Raw genomic sequence first — 14,529 nt, 5'->3', positions numbered from 1 at the left:
AAAACATTATGTTGTTATATTCATAATTTAAATGTTGTAATATTTTAAGTTGTTAGCCCTGCATTGACTTTCACAAATTTAAAAGAAAGTAAGTGCTACCAATGTTACAATGAGTAGTGAATGAGTCATGCGCACCTATAGAAGGTAAAGAGATATATATAAAAGGTAACAAGTAACACAACAATAATACTTCTGTTAAAGGGACTACTTGCGTGTATGTTTTATTTCTTTCACGATTTCCCTCTTTTATTCTTTATAATATTTATTTATAAAAATTTCCTCAAGGATCGAATATGTTCTTATAAAATATTTGGAAAAAAATATCAACGACTCATATTTATATTCTACATTAAAATGTGTGATGAAGAAGCAAACGTCGAACAAAATGAAAATGATCAATCTGACAGAGAAGAAGAGTTCATTTCATTGTTGGATCTTCCAATCGAGGTTTGACTAATATTTAACAATTAATGTATTATACTTATACGCGTATGTTTATTGTTAATTTAGATTTATTTCTTTTTTCCTTTTTCTTATTCTTTTTTTTTTTTTTTTTAGATATTTCTCCACATCTGCTCGTTCCTCGATGCGGAAACGTTGATGCACAGTTTGAGTTTAGTTTGTAAACAATTTTACGAAGTACTGAACGACGATTTATTCTGGAAAATGCGAATTAACCAAATATTCCAAAATACTGGCTATCCGTTATTGCCTCCTGGTTAGCTCAAATTGATAGCACCTTGTGCCTTGCACGACCAAAATCAATTCTGTAAATAAATATAAACACCATCTATTACTCTACAAAGTAAACATTATTAACAGCGTCGACTTGTGTCAGGCTTTTAATATTTAAGTAATAAGATAAGGATCGTGTTAAAAACGAAACAACAGAGAAAATAATAATTTATGCTTGATAGAACTAATTTCACATTTATTAACAGGTTGCTTTTAATATTATTGTAAATCATCTTCGTTTAATGCAATTTTAATTAACCAAATAATCTTTGTATCTACGCACATTAAAAAAGAAAAGAACAAAAATATCGCACTATTATAAATACTCAAAGTTTATTCTCGATTCTTCAATTCTGTTTGCAGATTAATAGTATGTGCCAAATTGTTAAAAGTTTATTATACTGTTTGTCAAAATGATCTGTTCGTTTCAGCCGAGGATGATGAACTTTTTTGGAAATTGTCATGTGTAGCCATCGAGAAACAAACTTCATTATGGAAAAACGAACACTCGATGGAAAAGTTGTCTCTTACAAATGTACAATACGGTACTATAGATGGTCTTCTGTTAATGCACGTTAGTAATAAATAATATAATATATAATAACAAATGATATCATACAAAATGATAAATAATTACATGATTTTTTTTGTATGAAGGATGGAAAAATTTGTATATCTGGGGCAAGGGATCGATCTCTGGTATGTTGGAATCTTCCCGTTGAAGAAAACGATCATGTGAGATATACTTGTATAGATTTGGCTCATAACGGATGGATATGGGATTTAATAGCGATAGACAACATGGTCTATAGCTGTAGTTGGGATCAAAACATCAAGGCTTGGAATCTCACAACTACTGGCCTTGTCCACTTCAAAACTTATGAGATGTATATGACAACCAAGCTGGTCATTTCTAATGCTCTCATAATGGAAAGGCTGAGCGAGGAAGGCACGAGATTATTTTTCATAAAGTAGTAGATACACGACTAAATACTTCCATGATAATATTACAAAAAATTCTTTTCTATGGCCTTTTTCTATTTCACAAATTTCTCTCCATTTCATTATTAAATCCCAAGAAAAGAAAAGAAAACATATAATTTTAAAACTTTGGGATGCTCTCGCTCGCTCTGCCAATCGAGACTGTAAAAACATATGCATTTTAATTTTTCTTATTTATTAAATACTTAAGCAAAAAATCTTTCTTTAGGATCGTTACAAGTGCTCTGCTTTGCATAGCTTCTTGCCCGGAATTAGCACTCTTCGCTACAGGCTCATTTTGTAAAACTGTATTGGTATTCGACTCAAGAGCAGGATATAATCCTATTGCAAGATATCAACCGCATCAGAGAGCCGTTATTCGACTTGCTATGAATTCTAATTATATATTATCTGCCAGTGAGGATAAAACCGTCTCAATATGGGATCAAAGAGCTGGAAGAATCATGAAAACAGTTACAGTAATGTTTCTCTTCTCAATTCAATTATATTTTCGTTAAACGAACTTCTAGAGATACAAACAAGAAATGAATTGTTTTAGATCTCAAAAGAATCATTTCCTATGAGTATGTCGATGCAAAAAGATTTGGTATATGTCGGCGATAGTAACGCGAAATTACACGTGTTAGATTTAAAGAGAGAGTTCGAACCTGTTAAATGTTACGAAACGGAACATAAGAAAGGAATAACTGGTGTTCATTTTACTACTGGATGCTTAATTACAAGTTCCACGGATAAAACAGTGAGAATTTCAACTCCCACAGATCCGCCACAAAATTTTACAACTCTCACTTGTGGTTATGGGGAGATAGCTAGTGTATGTATAAAGCAATGCATATTTAAATAGATAATATGATTTATTTTCAATTATATTTTACAGACAGATTATTTGAACAATGTCCTTGCTGTGTCTGGTACCGAAGGGATAGAAATTTGGAGACCTCGCACAAGAACATGATGTTCATGAGTCTTATTATATATATATTATTGCTAAGAACATTTACATTTTTATATTCATTCTACACTCTTACGAGGAATTATATAATTCAAGTATATATTATGATTTAATAAAGGCTTTGCTCTATATAAGTTTGCTAGGATATAAAAAGACAATATTTTCTGTTTATTATTTATTTGATAGACAATTGTTTTAATGTAACATTTCATTTATAATTCGATTCAAAAACTTAAAAAAAAACGTAAAAAGACCAAAAAAATATTATTTCTACTAGTCAATATATAATTTTGTTGCAAACAAAATTTATTTATGTCTAATTTGTATATATTTAAAAAATAATTGATAAATATTAGCATCTCCAATAAATTCAAGCGATTTTGTCAAAATAAATAAAGGGCAAAAATCGTATGGATTTATATTGGACAACCCTAATATATTCGAGTAGGCATAATACATAAAGATAGATAGAAAGGTAAAAAAAATGAAGAAGAAAACTATCGATTTTGAAAATGCAAAAAGAAATGAGGTGGACGAAGGAACGATGGACTAAGGGTCGATCGATAGACGGCGCTGCGATTACCGGAAGTAGCGTTCCGTAAAACTAACCGAAGAGGGAATATGAAAACGTTCAATTGTCTATTGCAATGAATGGACGCAAACGTAAAAATATCGACTAAGTAAGATGTGAAATGATAATTTAATTAATTTTAAGGATTAAAAAACTATAATTCAGGTTTGAATAAAATAAGTTTTTCTTTATTTAGATTTAATCGACGACAGAAGAAAAGTGTAACTGGCGCTGGTAGAGGCTATGCTCTCGTGGCACAGTGGTGGGGATAACCGTAGGGAGCTTCCGTTTGTCTGCGAGGTCAGAGAAGGCTGGATGCATTCAGTGGTGCTGGTGAATAACACGATGAAAATGGCGTGGCAACCGCAAGAAGAAGGACTTCGGCAAATCCTTACGCTTCTCAAGGAATCACAGAGCCCGGACACAGAAACCCAAAGAGCTGTGCAGCAAGTATCCTTTTAATTCAATAACATTGATTTTGAACCCCGACTATTGCCAAATTATTTCGTTGAGGTTTCAAAAATACGGGAACGGTTTGTGTGGTACCTTTTCCCGGTCGCGTAAGATATTGGACGCCGATGGTGTACAAATAGATTGGAATAGAAATTCAATACTCTTTCTTTTTCTTTTTCTTTTTTTTCGATTATTTTCATAGATTTATTTTATCGATTAATCGTCCTTGCTAAGAAATAATTCTATTATCGTGGGCAAATTTTCTCTCGTTGATCCTCCCTTCCCTCTCGCCCCCCTTTCCCTTCCCTCCTCCTCTTCCTCCGTACACGTTCACGAATTCTTGCTTCGTCCATTCTGTATTGCGAGTATATGCGTACGCTTTTATGATGTATGTGCCGTACGTATGTGTATGAATGTGTGCAATCGGCGCGCTTTTGCGCAGCTTGTCATGGTCCGACTTCTGTTTAATCCGTTATCCATTTAATTTCAATAATTTTCGTCGAAATTATTCTCATTTAACTTTCATTATTCCAATCCGTATCGATACGTCATATTTATTCTTGCATTTATATTGGCCCATCGATCAGTTTAGAATTAAATGGTTAAGAGCGCGTCGATCGTTTTGTTCGTTTCTCTTTCCTACTTTTCTTCTTTCTTTCTTTCTTTCTCTCTCTTTCTCTATCTCTTTCTCTATCTCTTTCTCTATCTCTTTCTCTCTCTCTTTCTCTCTCTCTCCCTCTCCTCCTCTCTCTCTCTCTCTCTCTCTCTCTCTCTCTCTCTCTCTCTCTCTCTTTCTTTCTTTTCTCGAATAATGTTCCAACACGTGAGAGCTTCTACCGCCAAGAAATATGTTACACGAAATGTCGATTCTTGATACTCGTTATGGACGTTTATTAGTAAACAATAATCTGCTTTTTTCTAGATTCTTCGATATATATCTATAATTATTTATCTACTTTTTCTATTAATTTATAAATATTTTTGTACGCACACACAATATATAAATTATATATGAGCTGCGCGTGTGTATGCGTGAATTCCATTTCCTTTCTTCTCTTTCCTTTTCTTATTCAAATAAAATTAAAGAACGCATTTCCTATGTATTTCCAGAACTAACTTTCCCTTCCCATTAAATCAATTTATGATTTGTTTTATATAGTATATTCCGATGATATTATAATAATAATAGTTTATAAATAACAATTCGTGCATTTTATCAATATTTTTTATGTATGTGTTGAGTATACGCGTGCATACGTACACGCACTTTTACGCATACATCCTATTTTATTTTATATATATGAACTTGTTAACACAGAGAAAAGAAAACTTGTTTTTTTCCTTAACAAATTGTATAGAAATTGGAAGAGCTTAACAAATTTCCAGACTTTAATAACTATCTCATCTTCATCTTGACCAAACTTGTATCAGAAGGTAAGAAAATAATGTAAACGTTGCAGTAAATATAATTTTTGATTGATTGAACATACGGAAAGAAATAATTGTAATTTTCCTTCGATTAAGATGAACCTACGAGATCTCTCAGTGGATTAATATTGAAAAACAATGTCAAGGCACACTTTCATAAGTTTATGCCCGAAGTTACCGATTTTATAAAGCAAGAATGTTTATCTGCTATCGGAGATCCTTCCGCTTTGATTCGTGCTACTGTTGGTATATTAATTACCACTGTAGCATCAAAGGGTAAGCATAATATTATTTACATTGGTGAATTTTGTTTCATAAGATTTTAGAATTATTTAAATTAAATTATATTTAATATAAAATAGGTTCGTTAACAACATGGCCAGAACTATTGCCCGCTCTTTGTCAAATGTTGGATTCACAAGATTACAATGTTTGCGAAGGAGCGTTTGGTGCTCTTCAGAAGATCTGCGAAGACTCATCTGAGATACTAGATTCCGATGCGCTCAATCGACCATTGAACGTTTTAATTCCAAAATTCTTGCAATTTTTCAGACACACGAGTCCAAAAATTAGATCGCACGCAATAGCTTGCGTTAATCAATTCATTATCACTCGTACACAGGCGCTTATGATTCATATAGATAGTTTTCTGGAGAATCTCTTCCATTTAGCTTCTGACGATGATCCAGATGTCAGAAAAAATGTTTGCAGGTACTGCTTCTAGAACAATAATGAATTTATTTATCCCTTTATCTTTCTTTCCCTTTGAAAAAAGAAATTTGAAACTTATGCAATCAATTAAATTATTTTCAAAGGGCTCTAGTAATGTTGCTTGAAGTTCGAATGGATAGATTAATTCCAAATATGCATAACATAATAGAGTACATGCTAATGAGAACTCAAGATCAAGACGAAGGAGTTGCATTAGAAGCTTGCGAGTTTTGGCTTTCTTTGGCAGAACAACAAATCTGCAAAGATGCTCTTGCTCCGCATCTGATGCGATTGGTACCCGTTTTGGTAAGTGAATTTATTTTTTAACGATATGAAAAAGGAATAGACATGAAAATAAACGTGTTTCTTTTCGTAACAGGTACGAGGTATGAAATACTCTGAAATTGATATAATACTTCTCAAAGGAGATGTAGAAGAAGACGAAATGATCCCGGATAGAGAGGAAGACATACGACCAAGGTTTCATAAATCTAAAACACATCATTCGCACCATCCCAATATGAACAAACATACAGACGAAAATGGCGGAGATGAAGATGATATAGATGGCGAAGATGGATCTGATGATGATTCGACACTCAGTGATTGGAATTTACGAAAATGCTCAGCAGCCGCATTAGATATGTTAGCAAATGTATTTAGAGAAGAACTGTTGCCTGTTTTAGTGCCTATCTTAAAGGAAACTTTGTTCCATCAAGATTGGGAAATCAAAGAATCTGGCATACTGGCTCTTGGAGCTATTGCTGAAGGTACAATAATTTATTATGTGAAAATATTTTTTATTTGTTTACAGAGTATCAACAATATATTTTATTTATTTTTAAAGGATGCATGAGTGGAATGATTCCACATTTATCAGAGCTAATTCCTTACTTAATTGGCTGTCTCAGCGATAAAAAAGCACTCGTACGTGCTATTACTTGTTGGACTTTAAGTCGTTATGCTCATTGGGTTTGTGCTCAGCCACACGATACGCATTTAAAACCTTTAATGACAGAACTTCTTAAAAAGGTACTAGATGGTAACAAACGTGTTCAAGAAGCGGCATGTTCAGCATTTGCTACATTGGAAGAAGAGGCTTGCACAGAATTAGTACCTTATCTTGGATTTATTCTTGAGACGCTCGTTTTTGCTTTTAGTAAGTATTGGAAATATAGAGATGAAATTATTTTTATAATTACTAATAATTAATCGAACGTTTTTTTTTTTCTTTCTTTTCCTTAGGTAAATACCAACATAAAAATCTTTTAATATTATATGACGCAATCGGCACATTAGCCGACTCAGTGGGCCATCATCTAAACAAACCAGATTATATCAATCTTTTGATGCCACCATTGATCACCAAATGGAATGTTTTAAAGGATGAAGATAAAGATCTTTTTCCTTTGTTGGAGTGTCTTTCGTCAGTTGCAACTGCATTAAGATCTGGATTTTTACCATACTGTGAACCCGTCTACAAGTTAATGTTTTATCAATAATATTTGATTATTGAACACAAACATATATTTATATTACATGTAAAAATTATTTTTTATAGGCGATGTGTGTCCTTAGTAGAGCAAACATTAAATCAACATATGGCGAGTACACAAAGTCCAGAACAGTTTGATGCTCCTGATAAAGATTTCATGATAGTAGCATTGGACCTTCTCAGTGGTTTGGCCGAAGGATTGGATGGACATATGGAACGTTTAGTCGTGAATAGCAACGTAATGCAATTATTATATCAATGCATGCAAGATGGAATGCCAGAAGTTAGGCAAAGCAGCTTTGCTTTATTAGGAGACCTTACAAAAGCATGTTTTCAACACGTTTTACCTTGTATACGTAAGTATTACATAATTTCTCTAATAATTTATGAATATTAATCTAATTATAGAAACATATAAAATAAATGATTATATTTTGTGCAGCCGACTTTATGCCGATACTTGGACAAAACTTAAATCCTGAATTTATATCTGTGTGTAATAACGCAACGTGGGCTATCGGAGAAATTTCTATAAAGCTTGGTAAATTTTTTTATCTTCTTTTCTTTTTTTCCCCTTTTTCTTTTTTTTTCTTTCTTTTTTTCTTTTCTTTTTTAATTTTTTTCGTTTACGAATTTTTTTATCTTCGATGATATAAATTAATTATAAATATTTAAACGATAATGAAATAATCTTTCTTTTTTCTTTTTCTTTTTTCTTTTCATTTTTGTTAGGATCCGACACAAGTGCATATATTCCAATAATATTGACTCAACTAATTAACATAATCAACCGGCCAAATACACCAAAAACGCTGTTGGAAAACACCGGTAAGTTAACATATTGTCTCTAATTATATTAGTATTTTGCTTAACAGCTTATATATGGGGCATTACTCATAATTATTGGAGAGTGTGTCGTGAAGTTCCTTTAGCAGTGTTATCTTAATCTCTTATTTTTTAAGGTATAATATACTCCATGTACATACATAGGAAAATCATATTAATGTAATTGCGTTTGAATAGTTAAAAGGTTTTAAATATTTTGTATATACAAAAAGTAATTCAGATATTTAAAAATTACAAAAAAGAAAAGAACAAAAAATGATTACACAAAACATCGTGCTAGACGTAGCATCTGATGGATTGAAAATTTTAGGTGCATATTATATTATTATTTTTTTTAGAAATTAATTTCACATAAAAAAAATGATAAATCACAACACAAATCAGCGATTTAGGGTGGTTGTATGTATAAATATAACCACGCTTGCACGTTTATCAGCAAATTAAATTACTAGTATTTGTCTATTATTACCTAATTTAGTGGTGTGCGATTGCCTGCAGGCTTTGGTATGGCTGTATTGCCATAGAAACATACAGTAATTCAGTATATTATGCTTGCATCTCTAAGTCCCAAATTATTTATCCAACAATTGTTTAAATTGGCCTTTAATTATGAAAATCATGATAAGAAATTTGGTTCTGTATTCTTCTTAGTTATTATTAATTTCTCTCTCTATATTTATATATATATTAACATTTATTGGGTAGAAGTCATATATTATTCATATATCGGTTTGAAATATCATATGGGCTCGCACGCTGCTATCTAATTTTGATTATTGTTTCAGCAGCTACAATATAGCACGGTATTGCCTATGTTCACTGTCGGTATTTCATATGTTCACCTGTGTTTCCCACTGTCTCTATTGATTGTCGATATTATAATTAATTATGATTAATTGACTTATTAAATTAAAAGTTAATTAAAGTTTATACGACAACATATATTCGCCTGAGTTGATCGTTGGTTCACTATCAGTTTGTCTTATTGTTTGTGTTTCCGGTCACTTCACTACACTTCACTTGTCTACTTACCGAAAACGAAATGAAAACTGTAGCCATAACGATCGGTCGCCTAGGTTATGTGTGTCCCCACGACGTCGCCCCCACGTTACAGGATTTTGTCCGACAGTGGTGTGTAAATTTCTTTATTATTATTATTATATTCTATTAATTATTATATTACCTTTTCTATTTTTCATTAGCATTTTATTATTATTATTATTATTATTATTATTATTATTATTATTATTATTATCGTTATATTTATTATTATTATTATTATTATTATATATTATTATTCCCAAAATCCTGAATACATCGCATCAAATGCTGCAAATAACTATTACGTAAGATTATTTTTAAGGGATTTATTATTATCGATGTTTAATTAATATTTATATATATATACGTATACATATAATTTTTTTCTTTTCATCTCTATAAAGCATATATTTTCGCAGCAATGGTGTACTACAAACACATAATTATTCTTGGCGAGTGAGAGAGTTAAACATATAATATAATTTTGCGAATCAGCATACCTTTAAAATTAGCGGCAACTTGCTCAATGGTTTCTGCAGCATTTTTATTCTTATTATTTCTTTTTTTTTTTACTTTTTTTTTTATATTGAATTCATGGATTATATTATCATTTTAATTTGCTACCATGCAAGTATGTTGTATGCTCTTAAATATTATGTACTCAAAATATGATACACGGGGGTAGGTTTACATTTGTCACTTTTTTTATTAAGTCGGTTCAATCACTTAGCTTGTAATTACTCTATCCTGTCTTGCATCGAATAAGTTAGGTAAATGTTTTTTCAGTTTGAATACTTTTCTTTCAAGTAGGTGTAGCTTCAATTGAAGATATTTGTGCATGTAGATAATTATATTGCCAAATTGGTATCTGTCAAATATTTCTTGCAGTAGTAGTTTCATTATTTAGGTATTATTATTATCATTACTCTCTTTATAGCTATTGTTGATAAAGAAATACACACTTTCTAGAAGGCCAAACGAAGCGTGGGTAAATGTCAAATGTAAACCCAGCCTTTAAATTCATGATTGTATAAAAACGACGCCAGTTACTTTAACAATAATTACTTTATACGTTTCAAATGTTTAAATATTATTTATTTCATAAAACTGGCCTCGTGAAAAATCAAACTATTATGCCTCATCGAATGCTATTTATAAGAGATTGGTCACCTATAAAATGTTTAAATGAATATTACAATTAAATGGCTAATGTAGCCATTTAATTACATCCATATATTTCCAATATATATATGATGTTACCGTTAAAGTGTATAGTTCAGTTAATGCATGAAAAATCTAGGTCTAGAAATAACAGCGTTTAAGGAAAGCACATAAAAAATTTTTACTATACACTTAAACTAGTTATCTTAGGAAATAACTTGGTGAAATATGAATTTGCAAACGGCTAATAGTTAAAGTATAAGATTGAAATTTGATCCATCTTTAAAGTTACTTTTTTTCCACATCAGTACTTATAGTTATCTGTTCTTATCTCTTCTTCTACTTTGGAAACCAATGTTCTATTAATTGTGCTGTTTTGTCGGATCAAATCTAAAATTCAAATCTCAATTTTATACTTTTATTGTTCGGTGTAGTTATTTATTAGTTTAGTTTTATGAATTAACGGATTTCACGTTTTAATGGTAACTTATACATATATACAAATATATAACAATTTAAAAAAAGTACATTATTTGAAAGGAAAATTTTCAATATAAAAGTGATTCAAGTTTCTATATAATGTGTGAATGAAAAAACAACTGTAATTAACTGTTTATAAAAAAGAAATAATTGTTACTCGAATGATATTAATAATATGTACTATGTGTCTGATCAATGTACTTTTTTTTTCAAAGGTATCTAACACAGGCTATTGAACGAGTTTACTTAATCTTTATTTATTAATTATTATTATTAGGTGTACATCTTTACGGACAATAAGAGATAATGAAGAAAAGGATTCTGCATTCAGAGGTATGTGCCAAATGGTCACAGTTAATCCAGCTGGCGTTGTCAATGACTTCATATACTTTTGCGATGCCATTGCCTCATGGGCTACACCGAGGGACGATTTAAAAGATATGTTTCACAAAGTAAATATCGCAAGAGTGTTAAGTATTATATTAATTGACTTTTCTCTTTTCATTGATACTTTTTAAGTAAATTATATTTAATGCAATGTATAGATTCTACACGGATTTAAGAATCAAGTGGGTCCAGAAAATTGGAAACGGTTTTCAGATCAATTTCCGTTGCCGCTTAGCGAACGGCTTCACAATATGTATGGCGTTTGAGCAAACCCGCCTAAATGTGGTGAGCAATTAGAATTAAATAATTAAAAAACAATCTGTGATACGCGACATTTCGTTTTTTTTTTTTTTTTTTTTTTTTTTTTTTTTTTTTTTTTTTTAACATAAGGTCTTTATTAGGAAATAATTCCAAACTATTGACCGGAAGTACGTATCTTTTATAAATTTATTAATTTACGGAATTGTCTAATATTGTAATATTATTTTCAGAAGGCCGCTTCAAGGGGCAGGCCGAATGGGGTTGGGCGGGCTATAAAATCGTGGGTGGACAGGGTGGGTGGGTGAAACCACGGCCTCTTCTCATCATTATCGTTGTCGTTAATGTGTGTCTTGGTCATCGGTGGAATATCAAGGGGAATACAAAAAAGTATGTCATTGTTAATTGCATTAAAGCAATAAAACGTAAATGGCATAAATGAGAAAAGCAGCGACATAAGAAGAAGAATGAATATAAAAAAAGATATACAAACGACAAATAAAATCAGTGGGCCGAAAAGAATAAGTGGGTGGGAGGGTGGGTGGGTCTTATATAGTGGGAGGGAGGAATTCGTGACCATCAACCACGTTTAAACGCGAATGTATCGTACGCATAATGCCCGCAACGTACTGCATTCAGTGATACCTTAATTTTAGCAAAATGTACATGCTGGATACCGCTCCGTTTCCATTAGCGCTATAATAACACTGTGTCGAGTGTTTAACTCTCGCGTATCGAAAGGAGACAAGTGCTGGCGATCCAACTAGCCCAGCTATATTATATAGTATACATACTAATACCAACTTTGATTAGTTGGGGGATAGTAAAAGCGTAGATCTCACGTTATAGAGCATGCTAAACTACTGTGATCGAAAATTTATATGTTAGGAATTAATCATTTTTTTGAGATAACAAGAGAGAAGAGAAAGAGAGGTGCATATCTATTTAATGAGTTTATAGAGCCTTAGACAAAGTAGGAAATACTTATTTGATAAAGCTACAAATAGTAGGAAAGTACGTTGTAGAAATTTCATATAGTGTACAAATGAAGGTTTTCAAGAGTATGTATTTTTATACGTTTAAAACTTGATGATATATATGCAGAAGAAAAAGTGCCATTCCGTTCATTCTGAACCTAAATTTTTCTGCTTACTTTTAATCCTCTCTTCGATAATTGTGATATTAGGTTATATAACTACATTTTCTCGTCATGTTCGAAGTATGTTAAAAAATACATATGTATATATACTTTATATATGTATGCAAATAATGACCGCGACATGATTATTCTTTTTTTTTTTTTTTTTTTTTTTTTTTTTTTTTAACCCACAGACAATTTTGTGATTTATTACTACCTTTTTTTTCTTTTTTTTTTTTCTTTTTTTTTCTTTTTTAAAATAATTTTTTTTGTTAAAGATATTAAAATTAGGATCATCTTAAATATTAGTGTAAATATAGTTAATGCATTTTTTAGAGTCAATGTTTTTGTTATCGCTGATATATATTATTCAAATCTTTTTTCTTATTATCAATCACAAGTTATATAATGTTATTTGATTTGCAAAGACATTATTGGTATTATTTACAGAAATTGTTCACAGAGTTTTTGAATCTATGACGTGATATCTATCGCAATACTAATTTTACGTGCTCAATTATGATCTCTCTGGTTGATTTTAAAATCTTCGTGTAATCGTGAAATCTTTTTTTTCTTTTAAACCAAAAAAAAAAAATTAAAACATCTCGAGCGCAGACTGTCTCATTCCAGTCCGATTTTAGGGCTAAGTAAAGAAAGAAGAAAAAAAAAAGAAAAAAAGAAAAGAAAAAAAAAACAAACATAATGCGAGCACTTTTTTTACTGTACAAGATGCGCTTTTATCTCTCACCATCGGCGTTCAAAATTTGTTAGGAAACCAAAAATACTGTGACAAAATACTGTACCAATGACAACTTAAGATATATATATAATATATATATATCTAGATCAAGAAAATATGATTGTGCTGTTACGACATTCAAAACAAGAAAACTACTGAAATGAAACAAACATACGATAAAATGATTTCTAGAACTTTTACTACTAAATATTTTAATTTTAATTTTTCTCTCTCTCTCTCTCTCTCTCTCTCTATCTATCTATCTATCTATCTATCTATATATATCTTTCTCTTTCTCTCTCTTGTATCTATCAAAAAGAGTTGAATGATGTAAAAAAAGAAGAAAGGAAGGAAGGGAGAGAAGGATGTGTAATACGAGAAAAATAAACTGACCATCGTCGAGAGTCACTGTTGTCAATGAAATAATTCAAGTTTATCAGTAAGAAAAAATAAAAAAAGGAAAAGAAAGGGGGGGAGAAAGGGAACTAACAAGCAAGGAATAACTTGCGCGGGCGAGCAAGCAAACGAAACGTTTGATTAAAAAGACACACGTGTAATAATATTTTTGGTATGATTTAAAAATACACCTCCCGTCATAGAGAGGAGAGAATAAAAGGGTTATTATTTTTTGAGAGAGGATTTTTAATACTCGAGCCCTCATTATAGTAGATTCCAGTCGTTGATTTAAAATAGAAAGAAACAAACAAACTCTAATAGATAAAATTTTACATGCGATTGATAATTGCTGCTACGCCGAGAAAAAATATTTCTAGCTCCTGTCGTCTTTAGAGAAAATTCTGGTTTGCACCTTTCAAAAAAGAACAGAAAGAAAGAACAAAAAAAAATATCAATATAATAATTCTTTTATTATCCTTTTTATACATTTCGACAGATGCAAGATAAGAAATCTTATACATACATACGTACATATATATATAAAAATTATATATAAAGAAAATTATATATACAGCCTTTTTTCGTCCGTGCAAGAAAAAAAAGTTAATTCATGTTAAAGAAGGTGCGTGTTTGTACGGTCGTGACTGTTTCTTTAACTTTATCCAAGCTTGTCAATCGGCAATTAATTATATAGTACATATATATAGGTATACATATATATATATATATATATATA

General features: G+C 31.0%; 2 protein-coding genes across 3 annotated transcripts; both read left to right on the top strand.

Moving 5' to 3' along the window:
- Positions 1-90: 90 nt before the first annotated feature.
- LOC106793406 (F-box/WD repeat-containing protein 9-like) lies at positions 91-2,847 on the top strand. Its single transcript, XM_014760304.1, has 7 exons — positions 91-447; positions 559-718; positions 1,167-1,309; positions 1,393-1,622; positions 1,946-2,195; positions 2,276-2,551; positions 2,615-2,847. The coding sequence occupies exons 1-7, from the start codon at positions 217-219 to the stop codon at positions 2,690-2,692; spliced, it is 1,368 nt and encodes a 455-aa protein (XP_014615790.1). The 5' UTR covers positions 91-216; the 3' UTR covers positions 2,693-2,847.
- A 670-nt stretch (positions 2,848-3,517) lies between these two features.
- LOC106793375 (transportin-1) lies at positions 3,518-12,050 on the top strand. Of its 2 annotated transcripts, XM_014760260.1 has the most exons (15): positions 3,521-3,710; positions 5,072-5,147; positions 5,238-5,417; positions 5,504-5,852; positions 5,957-6,158; positions 6,232-6,622; positions 6,700-7,011; positions 7,098-7,335; positions 7,414-7,703; positions 7,790-7,888; positions 8,080-8,175; positions 9,249-9,324; positions 11,153-11,327; positions 11,421-11,547; positions 11,754-12,050. In XM_014760260.1, the coding sequence occupies exons 1-14, from the start codon at positions 3,576-3,578 to the stop codon at positions 11,526-11,528; spliced, it is 2,727 nt and encodes a 908-aa protein (XP_014615746.1). In that variant the 5' UTR covers positions 3,521-3,575; the 3' UTR covers positions 11,529-11,547; positions 11,754-12,050. The 2 variants fall into 2 exon arrangements, with proteins under 2 accessions (XP_014615747.1, XP_014615746.1); XM_014760261.1 differs by lacking the exons at positions 9,249-9,324; positions 11,421-11,547; positions 11,754-12,050 and having other exon boundaries at positions 3,518-3,710; positions 11,153-11,273.
- The last annotated feature ends 2,479 nt before the right edge of the window (positions 12,051-14,529 follow it).

This window comes from Polistes canadensis, unplaced genomic scaffold, assembly GCF_001313835.1.
Source record: "Polistes canadensis isolate GaletaPanama2010 unplaced genomic scaffold, ASM131383v1 scaffold_13, whole genome shotgun sequence".
Taxonomy (NCBI): domain Eukaryota; kingdom Metazoa; phylum Arthropoda; class Insecta; order Hymenoptera; family Vespidae; genus Polistes; species Polistes canadensis.
This window is presented reverse-complemented; position numbering and strand designations above follow the sequence as displayed.